The 16,131-nt window shown below is 35.4% G+C and overlaps 1 protein-coding gene across 1 annotated transcript in view; it reads left to right on the forward strand.

The window, feature by feature from the left end:
* Positions 1–13,647, forward strand: part of LOC115878393 (multidrug resistance-associated protein 4-like) — a 65,661-nt gene extending 52,014 nt beyond the window's left edge. Inside the window, exons 9-14 of the mRNA XM_030894931.1 lie at positions 1,437–1,632; positions 1,859–2,129; positions 6,894–7,230; positions 7,304–7,454; positions 10,083–10,313; positions 12,705–13,647. Of these exons, the coding sequence (XP_030750791.1) occupies positions 1,437–1,632; positions 1,859–2,129; positions 6,894–7,230; positions 7,304–7,454; positions 10,083–10,313; positions 12,705–13,612 (2,094 nt within the window). The 3' untranslated portion in view covers positions 13,613–13,647. The remainder of the gene's footprint in view (positions 1–1,436; positions 1,633–1,858; positions 2,130–6,893; positions 7,231–7,303; positions 7,455–10,082; positions 10,314–12,704) is intronic.
* The last annotated feature ends 2,484 nt before the right edge of the window (positions 13,648–16,131 follow it).

Below are 16,131 nucleotides of genomic sequence, written 5' to 3' on the forward strand. Positions count from 1 at the left end.
AGGTTTCACGAAATTCCAAAGTGTGAAACATTCGAATTTGCTAACAAATCAGGTAATCAGTGCTTTTCAAACGAAAGATTGAGCAGTCAATTGAGTTGAAGCAGCTGGTTTCACGAAATTCCAAAGTGTCAAACATTCGAATTTGCTAACAAATCAGGTAATCAGTGCTTTTCAAACGAACGATTGAGCAGTCGATTGAGTTGAAGCAGCTGGTTTCACAAAATTCCAAAGTATCAAACATTCGAATTTGCTAACAAATCAGGCAATCAGTGCTTTTCAAACGAACAATTGAGCAGTCGATTGAGTTGAAGCAGCTGGTTTCACGAAATTCCAAAGTATCGAACATTCGAATTTGCTAACAAATCAGGTAATCAGTAGTTTTCAAACGAACGATTGAGCAGTCGATTGAGTTGAAGCAGCTGGTTTCACGAAATTCCAAAGTGTGAAACATTCGAATTTGCTAACAAATCAGGCAATCAGTGCTTTTCAAACGAACGATTGAGCAGTCAATTGAGTTGAAGCAGCTAGTTTCACGAAATTCCAAAGTATCGAACATTCGAATTTGCTAACAAATCAGGTAATCAGTGCTTTTCAAACGAACGATTGAGCAGTCGATTGAGTTGAAGCAGCTGGTTTCACGAAATTCCAAAGTGTGAAACATTCGAATTTGCTAACAAATCAGGCAATCGGTGCTTTTCAAACGAACGATTGAGCAGTCGATTGAGTTGAAGCAGCTGGTTTCACAAAATTCCAAAGTGTCAAACATTCGAATTTGCTAACAAATCAGGTAATCAGTGCTTTTCAAACCAACGATTGAGCAGTCAGTTGAGTTGAAGCAGCTGGTTTCACAAAATTCCAAAGTGTGAAACATTCGAATTTGCTAACAAATGAGGCAATCAGTGCTTTTCAAATGAACCGATTTGCCGCCTATTTGACAAACGAACGTTTAGTGGTGCAATTTCACCCGCTTAAAACCTTAATTAAAATAAAAACAGATACATACATTGTATGTTAGAGAGAAATAGATCGAGAATAAATGGATATAGAACAATCTAATTTTTATGCATAGTAACATATTTTTTGATCTGGTATTTTCTTTCATTATCCAATTCTTAGGATAAAGAACACAATAATTCTATTTTTTTATTACAAACTGTAGGATGTAGCCTTAAATAGTGATTTTTGGATGTAAGCCATTATATGGTTTCGCGACTTTCAAATTAATATGGGTATAGTACAAAATATTAGATTTTTTTCTTTATTTGTGAATTTGGCTATATTGTTTATGTTGATATAGAACAAGCTAATTCTGCATAAAAAAATGGTGTATGTAACTTTACCCCAAAAGTGGATATAGAACAACCTAATTCTAGGGTGACGATTTTTAAAGCCTTAAATTTTGAAAAGATTAAAAATGGAACATTTTGATTTTTTAGGTAAATAAGCATGTCTTAAATGAGTGTATACGAGGTTTCTTGAAAGACAAGCTCGTTATATTAGTAAACAACAATGTAAATAATATTAAATCCATGCCCACTGGTAGTGTGTTGTATTTAGAAAATGGTAGAACCCTGGATCTCAAACAACAAAACGAGGCTTTAGATAAAAGAATAACTTACTATATTGATGAAGGTAAAAAATATGTGACACAAGATTCTCATTAAACTTTATTAAAAACCTCGAAATTAGTGGAATAAATTAGTGGTTTCAATAATTTGATTTAGTAGAAAAAAAATTAAGTATCAAGTATAATTGAAACCACTAATTTGTTCCATTAATTTTGAAGTTTTATTCATATATGACTTTCATTACTTTTTTATGATTAAAGAATCTATAGATACAATAATTATTATTTCAGATATATTATCCCATAATAAGTCACTAATGGACCCAAACAATTCAAATGAACAATTTGATGCCACCGAGAGTGACCAGCTGTTGAACGACAATACTGTTGACGCAAAGAAAAATCTTTATCATGAGGAAACCAAAAAAGGCAAAGTATTATGGAAAAATTACGTAGCATATTATCGATCATCTGGAGGAATCTTAGTGTTGATTTTGACGATAATCGTGTTTTTCTGTTGCCAAGCAGCGCTTTCAGCATCTGAAAAATTGATTAGCATTTGGTGAGTAAGATTATCCTATTTTTTTTCAAAAGTTTGTGAGACTCTCCCGTTTTTGCGAAAGCTCACGGACGCCGAGTTCGGTTCCTCGGGCGCCACCCCCAACGTTTAAAGTGTTTGAGTGACCACTAGTGCCAATACAGGTAGCTTTTATACAGTGGAGATACCAGGGAGTGATGAGATGAAAAGAAAATAAAACACACAATTAACTATAACGTAACACTAGGTTTTTATTTAACTAATTAATTATGTACAAAAGTAATCAAAGAAGGTTCACGTCCTCGAATTGTAACAATAGTGAAATAAAATGTATATTTAGAGACCCGTAAAGTAAAATTTACAATAACAACCGTGTACCTCTAGAGTTTTGATCGATTATTCCCGATACGTAACTCCCTGACTGATTCTATCACGCGAATCAAAACGCGTTCCCGAAATGACGTTCTATTAAATAAGACGACGTGAGTTCCTGATCGGCGTCGAATTTAGCGGCGTCCTAATGAACATGGACACGTAGATACCGGAGCAACACACTCTACTACGACGCGACTCTCTAAACGGCGGCGACGTCGTTACAGGCGTCCCGATGGTCACAGCTAAATATTTATCGGAACGGCGTCCGTTTTGACAGCGAAACCCGGACCTCGGATTGAAGTTAACAGCGTCCCGTGGGATATACAAATGCGAGTCCCGGATCTATCGCGAAGTTAACAGCGTCCCGTGGGATACACAAACGCGAGTCCTGGATCGATCACGAAGTTAACAGCGTCCCGAGGGATACATAAACGCGAGTCCTGGATCGATCGCGAAGTTAACAGCGTCCTGTGGGATATGCAAACGCGAGTCCTGGATCGATCGCGAAGTTAACAGCGTCCCGAGGGATACATAAATGCGAGTCCTGGATCGATCGCGAAGTTAACAGCGTCCCGAGGGATACATAAACGCGAGTCCCGGTGTGACGTAGACGTTAGCGACGTCTCGGCGAGTTGTACGTCGTTTGGATAAGCGCAGCCCGCACACACACCGCCCGGTCAGGACAACCTCGGGATTTCGGCGAGATCTCGTCCAGCGTCACTGATGCAGCATGCCGTCCAGACGACACACCTAGAGAAATACGGGAGCTACAAAACCAGCCTCGGGAATTGGGCGAGATCTTGTTCTAGCTCCATGAATATTCGCGACCCGTGCGTTTACTGAACTACCCCGACTGTCCCTTAAGAAGATGAATTAATTATTAGCCCGTAATTAGCTTTCCCCGAGAGATACACTGAACCGGAGCAGATGTCAGACAACCTTTAAAAGAAAATGACATCGTTCCTGGCGACCTGCCCGTAGCACAGCGTAGTCCCTTTTTGCCTGCTCGGCAATCCTGGCAATTTGAATATTAATGAAGAAAACTACGAACTCTCGTCTCATCAACCGAAGGATACGTCAGATCGGAGCAGATGTCAGACAACCTTTAAAAGAAAAGGACATCGTTCCTGGCGACCTGCCCGTAGCCCAACATGGTCCCTCCTTGCCTGGGCGGCAATGGTTGTTCTCCCGCGTTTTTAATATCCTAACAATCCCGTTAACTAACTCCCTTATCCCTATAACACGTCCAGGTAGTCGAGTAAACGCTTAATAACAATAAAAATAATACGACCTACTCTCGATCACTTTGGTGGTAGGTGCTTACCTTAAACAGTGCGGCGACAATCGGCGGCTGGCAGCAGGACACTTGGCAGGGCACTCCGGACTCGAACCTCACTATTTCGCGTGCGACCACCACAGGCGACCACCAACTGACTACCTGGAGCTGTTGCAGCCAAGGCACAGAATATACACCATACAGAAGCGACAAAGAACTTTGAATAGCATTGGTCAAATGGGAACTAATTGCGTGACGTCACGTTTGACATCCGTGCGCCTTGAACAGCATTTCACACTGAAAGAAAATTGTTAGATTTTAATAGAAAACGATGAAAGGCAGGTTTATTTAGTTTTTTAAAACTAGAGGGATTTAAATCAGTATTTTTATTTAGAATTAAAAATAAATAAATAATTATGAAATATATTTTTTAGTCTTTTATGCATAACATCTAGAAATAATTATACCTGTGGTCGTGAATTTTTTTTTGGTGTATAATTCTGTGACGTCACGTTTGACAGTTAACCAGCATTACCCACTCCTAAAAATTTTGAAGCAAATCTCTTTGTCGCTTCTGTATGGTGTATATTTTGTGGCCAAGGTACTCGACTGACGCTCCCCTCCACTCGGCCTGCACTAGCAGAGTAGCGCAAACGGCTCGGTTTTTCGCATTAAACTATAGCGACCAAAACCGATCAAAACTCTCTTACAAAATGGCAATTAAATATTTAACTTATTTAATTCAACAATATGAACACTAATGAAGTTCATTACAATAATGAGTTAACAATAAAATACATTGACTGTCATTATTAAAAGAGAATGAAGTCTCTATTATTCTAGTATAATATTAACACAATATACAGGGTGTCCTAGAAATTTTATGAACTTCATTACAAGTTACCCAACTTTAGATTGTAGATTATATACAGTAACCTTCTAGAAGTATTGTGTTACCCTTTCTTGAATTATAACTTACCATACAGTCTCAGGGGCTTTGGTAAAAGCCAGTATCTGAGACGGTTTGGCGGAGGTTAATTCTCCATCTCGGATATCAGTTGTACCAAAGTTTATGGCACGAATGGTTGTCGTCTCGGCGCACTCAGTGATGAGGTGTTCTGGTGTTTCAACAGTTTCCCCACATAATCTGCATTCGCCATTGTTTCCAAGCTTCTAGTCTACTGAAGTGTTCATTAAAGTCATGTTAAAAAGACCATGCCAATCCAAAGATTGTTTTTACTTAAATCCAGGAAAATCTTTGATTTTTCTCGGTCGTAAGTTGTGGGAGTGTCTTAGGGTACGTTTATGTTGGAGCTGCGATAAACGATAGAAGCAGGGAATTAGCGCTGCTCTTATCGTTGCTCAACTGCCAAGCGTATCTCGACGCGTTGCTCCAATATAAACACCTACATATAAATTAATATAATAATATTCTTTGCTTCGCTACTATCGCTGCTCTTATCGTTTACAGCCGCTCCAACATAAACGCACCCTTAGATCGTTGGATGATACGTATTCCAGGTTACAGATGGAGTTTTCCAGGTTCTTAAGTTCTGCTTTAAATTGATTTCCAGTTGTTTTTGGCCCAGTTAATGGAATATTCGCGCCTTTTCTAGCTAGATTATTTCTAAGGAAGACTTCTTATCGTATTTTTTTCTGCCTAATTTTTCTTTGCCTAATTTGTTCAGCTTTTCTAGGCATGACCTTTTCTAGGCATAGCAACTTCGAATTGATGGTTATTAAGTTGATCGCTTTTAAGACTGCTTGACTATCGGATAAGATGGCCGTTTCTTGTTCCTGATGCTTCTTATCTAAAATAAGTTAATTGTAGCTACGTATCTTTCGATAGCGTAGATTTATGCATGAAGAATGTTGGGGTAGATGCCCATTGGTTCAGAGTATTTAGTTTTAGGCCCAAATACTATCCCTGTTTACCAGATTACTTTTGCTGTTCTACAGATGGTTGTCATACAGGGTGGTCCGAACTATAGTCCGGAAACTTCGGCAGCATATTCTGCACATAAAAAGAAGTAAAAAAGTTCATATAAATATATGTTCTAAAATGCTTAGTTTCGGAGATACAAGGTGTAGAAGTTTCGTTTTTATTTCCAAATAATTTCCTGAATTTGATATCAATATGACGCCTACATATTTTTTAACTGGTTTGAAGAGTAATAAATTTTCGTCCGTACCTGTATAAAAGTACTAAGTAAAAAAATATACATTTACGAAATTTTTACGTAAAAAAGGTCTCTTTGTAAAAATCGCTACTAGTAATGGTTCTCGAGATAAATTGACATAAATTAAACATGTTGACTAAATAGTTACTAGACTGAAATCATAAATTTGAAATGTTTTTTGTGCCAAAAGTTCAACAGAATCTGTTTTATCACCGTTTTTTCGCAGAAAAAATTATGATTAATTTAAAAAAATAAAAATTTTATAAATTTATTATTTCAGTCAAATAACTATCTACTCAACGAGTTTATTTTTTGTCAATAATGACATGTATTGACTATTTCCATTCTAAATATCTTGAGAACGGTTGCTCGTAGCGATTTTTACCAAGAGACATTTTTTACGTAAAAAGTCACGGAAATGTACATTTTTTCACTCAGTACTTTTATACAGGTATGGACGAAAAGTTATTACTCTTCAAAACAGTTAAAACACATGTAGGTGACGCCTCCTACAAATTGGAGTCATATTGATATCAAAATCAGATTTCTCATGTCAAAAAACTCCGAGAGACCAATTTTCATCCAAATATTGACATTACTTCAAAAATTATTTGGAAACAATCGAAATAAAACTGAAACTCTTGGAAATACCCTATATTTCCGAAACTAAGGATTCTAAGACATACATTTATAAGAACTTTTTGACTTGTTTTTATCTGCAAAATATGCTGCCCATGTTTTCGGAATACAGTTCGGCCCACCCTGTATATCCCATCTCTAAGCTACTTCCTGTAATGTTTAGTAGATGGCAAGTAGCTATTTCCTGACCATTCTTTAGAAGGACAGGAAAGATCAATCCCATCTACTTCTGCTGCTTTATAAGGCTGAAAGGTGTCAATAACCCAATTTTAGTACATTTTTAATAAATTTAGCATATTTCATCAATATCATTTTTAGGGTAAACAAAGAACCAGCACGAATAAAAATGATGATTAATAATAAGACTGAAACTGAAGAATATGCGAAACTCTTATCCCAAACCAACAGAACAGTGAATTGGTACATTGGAGTCATGCTGTTTGGCACAGCACTGACTTTGATCAGGTCCATTATGAACTTCTACTTTTGTACAAGGGCCGGAAGAAAGCTTCACAAAGTACTGATCGCTGGTCTATTGAATGCCAGAATGGTTTTCTTTGATCACCATTACATTGGCAACATTGTAAACAGGATATCCAAAGATTTTCATACGATTGACGAGAGCATACCTTTCATTATCTATGAAAATTTCAGAGTAAGTTTCCAGGAATATTTAGAAATTATTCTACTGTACTGTATTTGAGAATATATATTGATTTTATTTTTAGTCGCTCTTTATTGTTTTGGGAACAGTAGTGTTGATAGTATCGGTAAACAAACTGTTCATAATATTGACAGCAATTATGATCATTACTCTATACTTTATCCAAAGATATTACATAAATACAGGAAGAAGCTTGAAACGCTTGGAAGCTGCTAGTAAGTGTATCTTAATATATCTTAATAATATGTTCTGTATGGTGGTAGGTATGCTAGTATGGTATTTTTTACATTATTTGTTAGAAAATTACATTCTACAACCTTTGACATTTTTATTTAATGTAACGACAGTCATAGATAAATGAAACAAGTTTAGATTGGAAAGTGCCCATAAGGACAATGTAAATACTATTTGGCGCTATTCTTGCAACACACAGTGTGAAATTTACGGGGTGTAGCTGGAAAAAAATATTTCAGCGACTCTTTGAATATGAAATATTAGTCTTTTTCGTTTTTATATAAGAAATTTTATCAAGGCAAGGTAGATCATGCACCCAAATAATCGTAGTAGGGCATATACAGGGTCTCTCATAATGTTTGGTACATATGGGAAAGTTTTTTACTATATTATCAGTGATTCATAAAATGTTTTTGATGAATGGACATTCCTTGAATAAATTTTACAATAACATAGGACCTGGGATAAAGTTGGTAAATCGAATTAATTCCACCTAGAACGTCAAAGTTTCACACTGTGCAACGGTCGCGACCCAAAGCTTTTGGTAATTTCGGATCGGTTCGGCTTTTTCCGGAATTATGTCCTCAAATATTATTTATTCAAATTTATTATTATTTTCATTTAATTTTATAAATAAAATACAATGCATGAAGAATGGAAACAAAGTATAACAATACCCATTTTTAAAAAGGGAGATAAAACAGACCCAGCAAACTATAGAGGAATAACATTACTGAGCACCTCGCTAAAACTTCTGACTAAGATCATTGCGGACAAAATCTCCTCAATAGTGCCAATAAGCGAGGAACAACAAGGATTTCGAAGAAACCGATCAACTACCGATGCACTATTCATACTCAGGCAACTAGTTGAAAAATCCTTAGAATATAACTCTCCAGCCTATCTATGTTTTATAGATTTAACAAAGGCCTTTGATAGAGTTCAACTAAAAGACATCATCACCATCTTGGAAAGCAGTAATGTCTCGAAAGAACTCACAGAACTTATCAAGGACTTAAACACAAACACGACAACCCAAATAAGAACAAACTTTACCTTAACGCAGCATCTTCGAACTACAACTGGTATTCGCCAAGGCGACAGTCTCAGCCCTCTGTTATTCAACACAATCATGGATCAAGTAATAAAACCGTCAAGAATACTGGATTAGGATATCGAATGGGAATGCATAAAGTAAACATATTATGCTATGCCTATGACGCAGTAACCTTATTGCAGAGTCAGAGTCAGAGGACGACCTCCAAAGAATGCTACAAGCTTTTTAACAGACAGGCAGAAAAACTTAACATGCAAATTTCACACAAATAAGACCAAATGCATGACCATTACAAAGGAGCCTCTACGGTGCAAATTGGTAATAAAAAACAAAACTATTGATCAGATAATGTCATTCGAATACCTCGGATGCAAAATTACAAGCTCAGGATTCCTGGAAGAAGAAGTAAGGAAACAAGCCAATAAAGCTGCCGCAATATCAGGACATCTTAAATATCCCATATGGAAAAACAAACATTTGAGTACAGAATGTAAGTCAAGAATATACAAAACCTGCATACGACCAGTGATGACATATGGTGCGGAAACCAGAGCTGAAACATCAGTAACAAAGAGAATCCTGCGAACTACTGAAATGAAGACCTTAAGAATGATAACTGGATACACATTGAGGGACAGACAGAGAAATGTAGACATAAGAGAAAAGTGCCAAACAAACGACGTTGTCAGATGGATAAGGCAGAGAAGAAGAGAATGGAACCAGCATGTCATTAGAATGGGCCCCGACAGAATGGTCATAATAATTCGCAACAACGTACCCCATGGCAGAAGACCTACTGGACGACCACCTAAACGTTGGCAAGACAGTTGGCAGTCAACCTCGCAAGAGTTGCTTAGACGAGTTGGAAACCGGAACTAAACAGGCGATACGCCTTCTAAAAGAAGAAGAAGAAGAAATAAAATACAGTTTGTTGCATACAAAAAACTTTATTTTATATAAGGACATGTATGTGAAATACCTATGAAACATTGGAAACCGACGTTATGCCACGATCCACGATGGTTTTTGCAGTTCATAACACAGTTTTTTAGTTTTTAATGCCACTTTTTCACAATTATCACGGATTTGGTAAGCAAAATTTAAATTAAACGCACAAGATAGCAACAATTACTTTGAGAATGGACACTTTAAACACTTTTCGGTATTTTTTCAATAAGAGCGGTTTAAATTTTGAAAGATTTTATAATTTTTGAAGATTCTGACTTTGACAATAGAAATTTATTTCTGTTATTGTTTGCGGTTGTTCTTAGCAACCGCTATAGCAGCGCCAGATCGCGTACAACGGTCGCGACCCAGAACAATTATATATTTTGACGGGCTTTCCTATCTAAATTTATTTCGTTTATCTATGACGACGACAGTTTGACTCGCGAAACCAAGTATGTGGTACCAAATTATATGTAAAAAAATACTTTTTCAAAATATAGGTATGCTAATGAGCCACTCTCGTTCGATTTAAAAGAAATATCAATTCTCTAATTGGTTAATTATTAGTTAATTTATCAATAATTTTTGATAATTCCATTTTTAGCGCGAAGTCCAATGATCGGATATGTCTCTGCTTCTCTGGAAGGCTTGCCAGTAGTTAGAGCTTTCGACCAGGAAGGTGTCTTGAAACACGAGTTTGACAGGCATCAGGATCTCTACATTTCAGCCAACTATATGAATTTAAGTTCAATAAGAATGTTTGCCTTTACCCTTGATATGGTGGCCACTTTTTTTGTGTCAGCTATCGTGTTGATATTTGCCTTTTGGCTAAATGGTAAGTACTCGTCAAAAAAAACTTGAACGGTGTCGCCATCATGGATCACTGAGCGATCCCTTCCTAACAAATACAGGAGTTAGGTAGGGATGTGTCTTAGCGCCTCTCCTATTCAACGTCCCATACAGCACGTCCAAATGAAATTACGTTTCTACAAGAGAAACACATGAAAAACAAAATATGTTAAAGTGAACCTAAGTGTTCATCTAGTTCTAACATATACATATGAGATACACGCAGGTTTATATTGATAAAATTGTGTGATACAGGGTTTACTAGTTGTATACCGTGTGCACACAGGATTCTAAAGAGTTTTTTGTAACGTAACAAATAATTATTAAAATGATGAAATCTGACGTCGGTATATGAGACATACAATGTATAATGTGTTGTGCTTATAGTACACACCTTGTAAAAATGTAACGTATACACATAATATAAATATCTATATAGACACTTTGTAATAGTGTACTGTTGTGTCTACATTCTAGCATAAGGTGTGCGCACGCGCGGATAGCCTCAGCGTAGACACACCGACCAAGTGTATCTTATGTGTCCTCTCTCCTTTCTCCTTTCTAGAAGTGGTATGTGTTAGCAGCCATTATTGTTTTATCATTCGGAAGCTCTATATAAATGTTCTGTTTGTGTGTAGTTTAAAAGAGATTTAAAGGTAAGCACAAGTTTTTAATTACCTTCCTAAGTGTATTATTAATATTATAGTAGCGACTCTTCCCGTACTCGATACCCAATTTACCAAATTTTGACTCCAATGAATGAAAACTCCAAGTATTCTCGTATAATGATAAAAAGGTTAGCTCTGCAATATATTTTTTTTTAATTTGGAAATAATAAAAACCTAAATAGACCAGTGAAAGAAAGATTTAAACACTTCAAAGAACTTCTTACAGTGATATTCGGTAAGTTATTGATGGATCAATATACAGATATGTTTAATATTCAATAATCAGTTTCATATAAAATTTAAGGGTGAGATTGTTAATCTGGAAATACAATACAACAAAGTCCAACACAGTACCCGATGAATGAGTATGCTAACAAACTAACTGCTTGGAAGGAAAAGAGGAGAAAAAATGACTAAACGAGGTCCACCAAATCGTGGCGATATACAGTACGTCTGTCCGTTCTGTAGCTACGGGGTATCCGTGAGAGGGGAAACAAATTTGCAAGTAGCCAATAAAATGAGTGGGCGGAGCGATTTGCGGTGACGCAGTAGTCAAATCGACGTATAAAATATATTGCTGTTTATTTAAATGTTTTTTGTCCGCATTCCTTTCATAGACACAGATCCAGCAGATGTACTGTACCAGTGTTTACCATTTTAGTATGTTGTTATACTAGGTACATATATTTTTAATACATTTTGATACAAATTCTGTTCTTTTACAGTGTTTTCTTTTGGAAAATACAAAGTTTTGCCTTCCTAATTTTCGTTCTAAAAAGATATAATTGGGATTATTGAATAAATAATTCTTAAAAAGAACGAAAAGTTAGGCATCAAAACTTGTATTATTTCCTAAATTCGTTCATAGGAAGTACCGTATGATCGAAAAAAAAACGGCGTCCAGTTGGCTGGGAAATGACGATCGATGAGATTTCCCATATAAATTTACATATAAAATGACAGCGATCTTCATTTCCCAGCCAACTGGACGCCGTTTTTTCTCGATCATACGGTAGTTTTATCTAGCACAAGATGTATATACGAAGCAAAATACATACGTATACACGCGGTAGTCACAACTGCAATGTGTAAACAGAGTTTAAACGTAATACACAAGCAAGTAAATGTGATTTGATGTGCTGTATGGGGTATTCATGGCAGCGCTCTCCATTATAGTAGAGAGCAAACTGCAGGAAAAATGGATATAAAATGGACACAGATACAACGGCGGTCTGTCAACATAAAAAGATTCAGGGCAAAAAAAAACACAAAATTCATCACAGAACTTCAATACGGTGATGACTGCTTTTGAGTTGCAAAAACTTTACAATAATTACAAGAAATGCTGAACACATATACCTGGGCATATCTGGGCTTTGGGCTTTAAGCTAAATAAATAAAAATAAAATCACGATAAAACTAAAATCATGTGCACATCGCCGGAAAATTGCAACAATGTTATAAAAATCGGAGAAGAACTATTGGAATATGTAGCGGAATTCAATTACAGGCAGTTTGATTTCGGAAAAGACCAATACCGACTCTGAAATTCAGCACAGGATTAGCAGCGCCTCAAGAGCAGTCATCAGCGTATTGAAGTTCTGTGATGAATTTTATACGCGTTTTTGAGTCTTTTTATTTGCCTCTACTATGTTTTTCTCCAGTATATTAATTTTCTTACACTAATTTTATTTTATTTTATTTTCTAGGTGCATCAGCTGGTGACGTTGGACTTGCTGTTAGCCAGGCTATGTTATTGACGGGACTTTTACAGTGGGCAATACGTCAAGCAACAGAGATGGAAAGTACCATGACTTCTGTGGAGAGAGTACTAGAGTATGCTGAAGCTGAACCGGAGGATAAATATGGTAAATATGGACATTGGCCGAGAAATGGAAACATTCGGTATGAGAGTGTTTCACTGACGTACCAAACCACTGGGGAAGAAGCTTTGAAAGATATAAGTTTCGAAGTTCCAGCAAAGAGTAAAATTGGTATTGTTGGCAGAACTGGAGCAGGAAAAAGTTCTATAATTTCCACACTCTTCAGGCTTTACGATTTTGAAGGAAGAATCTTAATTGATGATGTAGATATTAAAGAACTATCTCTAGACTTACTTCGTTCTAAAATAGGTATTATTCCTCAAGATCCTATCCTATTTTCTGGAACAATAAGGACTAACATTGATCCACTCAACATCTACAAAGACTCAGAAATCTGGAATGCTTTGGAAAAGGTCCAGATGAGACCAGTGATAATGAGTCTAGACCAAGAAATTGTTGATCACGGACAAAGTTTCAGTTCTGGTCAAAGACAATTGTTGTGCCTGGCTAGAGCACTGCTTTGTAAAAACAAAATCATCATTTTGGACGAGGCAACAGCTAATATGGATTTACACACTGATAAGTTGATTCAAAGTATTATTCAGGAGAGTTTTGCTGAGTGTACTGTATTGACTATCGCGCACCGACTGTACTCTTTTACGAATTCTGACAAGGTTTTGGTGGTTGAAGATGGTCAAATCGTGGAATTTGATGATCCAAAAGTGTTAATGTTGAATGAAAATAGTGTGTTTTGTAGAATGACAAAAAGTGCAGGTGTATCTAATGATTTTTAAAGAATTTTTGTATAATAAATTATTTTTTTGTAGTATTTTGTGTATATTTTTTTGTTATTTCTCAACTCCCTTCCTACTTCATTACTTTAAAGGAAGAATCTTAATAGATGATGTAGATATAAAAAAACTATCTCTAGATTTTCTTCGATCTATAAGATGTATATGTCCCGAACACACAAAACTGTTCTCCAGAACAATAAAGACTAACATCCAGCTACTCAACATTTACAAAGTCTCAGAAATCATAAATGTTTTGGAAAAAGTCCAAATGAAACCAGTGATCATGAGTCTAGGCTAAGAAATTGTTAATCACAGACAAAGTTTCAGTTCTGGTTAAAGAAAATTGTTGTACCTGGTTAGGGCACAGGTTTGTATAAATAGAATCATCATTTTGGATGAGGCAACAGCTAATATGGATGCCACTGATAAGTTTGTTCAAAGTATGATCCAGGACAGTTTTGCTCAGTGTACTGTACTGACTATCGCGCATAGACTGTACTCTTTTACGAATTCTGACAAGGTTTTTGTTGTTGAAGATGGTCAAATCGTGGAATTTGATGATCCAAAAGTGTCAATGTTGAATGAAAATAGTGTATTTTGTAGAATGACTAAAAATGCAGGTGTATCTAATGATTTTTAAAGAATTTTTGTATAATAAATTATTTTTTGTAGTATTTTGTGTGTATTTTTTTGTTATTTCTCAACTACCCTCAAACTTCATTACTTTGAAGGAAGAATCTTAATAGATGATGTAGATATAAAAAACTATCTCTAGATTTTCTTTGATCTAAAATATGTATATGTCCCGAAGGCACAAAACTGTTATCTATAACAATAAGGAGTAACATCGAGCCACTCAACATTTACAAAGACTCAGAAATCTGGAATGTTTTGGAAAAAGTCGAGATGAAACCAGTGATAATGAGTCTAGACCAAGAAATTGTTGATCACGGACAAAGTTTCAGTTCTGGTCAAAGACAGTTTTTGTGTTTGGTTAGAGCATTGGTTTGTAAAAACAAATCATTATTTTGGATGAGACAGCAGCTAATATGGATTTATACACTGATAAGTTGATTCAAAGTATTATCCACAAGAGTTTTGCTGAGTGTACTGTACTGACTATCGCGCACAGACTGTACTGTTTTAAGACTTTTACGAATGCTGACAAGGTTTTGGTGATTGAACATGGCCAAATCGTGGAATTTGATGATCCAAAAGTGTTAATGTTGAATGAAAATAGTGTGTTTTGTAGAATGACTAAAACTGCAGATGTTATCTAATGATTTTTAAAGAATTTTTGCATATAAAATTTGTATATGATTTCTAAGATGATTTCCTGCTAATATATTCTTTTTTTCTTTGAGAAAAATATGTATTAACTCAGACTAGATAGAGACTACATTTTTTTTATCAACACGTGATTTTTTAATTCAGATAATTCTAAATTATCAAAGTTTGATAAGATATAATAATTTTTTTATTACCTTTTAATGCATAAATCTTTTAACTTTCCACTTGAGTTTATTTATGTCTAAAATTAATTTAAATTAATTTAATACAAATAGAGAGGGTGTTAATACAAATATACAGGAAGATTAATAAATGCAAAATGTGTGTCGTTTTAAAACGGGACTAAATATTTATAGATACTAAATTCAGTACGAAATAAAATTATCTATATACCCCGTGAACTGTAGTGTGAATAAACTCGGGCAATTATTGTCCTTATTGGTGTTAATTACTGAGGGCAAACGTTGCCCTCAGTAATTACCACCTTTATAATTCCATTGATATACAAGGTCCGGCAATAGTGTATCGGGCATCTGTAGCCCCTAGAATAAAAAAAAACTTCTAGATGGTCGTCGCTCAAAAAAGCGTGAGTGGACACCCTGTATATTAGGGTGTGCCAAAAAAAACTAACCTATGGAATTTATGGGTTAAAATGAACCTGATAACTGTGCTGATAACCAGGAAAAAAATATCCCCGGAAGGCAGGATTTTTAGCTCAATTTTAAAAGGTGTCGGTGAACATTGAAAGTTTTCAATAACACGTAAAAAAATCTTTTTCCATTAGAAGTACCATAATTTTGAAACGGTTTACGATAAAAAAATTTACATCGCAAATTCCAGTAGAGCATAAAATTTCCTAATAAATCTATCTGTGAGTAATTATTTTTTTCAGTTCAATCGTTCGTATATTTGAAAGTGCTTTGAAAAGTGAAAAAAATCACTAAATAAACACTAAAACTGCATTTTTTCACTTTTCAAAGCTTCCAAATATACGAATTATTGAATTGAAAAAAATTACTCTCAGATAGATTTTTTAGTAAATTTTATGCGAACTGTATTTACTACACTTATCTATCGAAATATATTTACTTATATCTTAAGATTATGTAATGTGATCTGAAAGGAAGTCAAAAATGCAATAATATACAGGATGCTACAATTAAAAAAATCATCCTGATCCACTGACACTTTTTTGAGCCACCCTGTAGATGTTAAAATATTTTCCTGAA

The sequence above is a fragment of the Sitophilus oryzae genome, unplaced genomic scaffold, assembly GCF_002938485.1.
Source record: "Sitophilus oryzae breed Bouriz unplaced genomic scaffold, Soryzae_2.0 scaffold_1000_pilon_pilon, whole genome shotgun sequence".
Lineage (NCBI taxonomy): Eukaryota > Metazoa > Arthropoda > Insecta > Coleoptera > Curculionidae > Sitophilus > Sitophilus oryzae.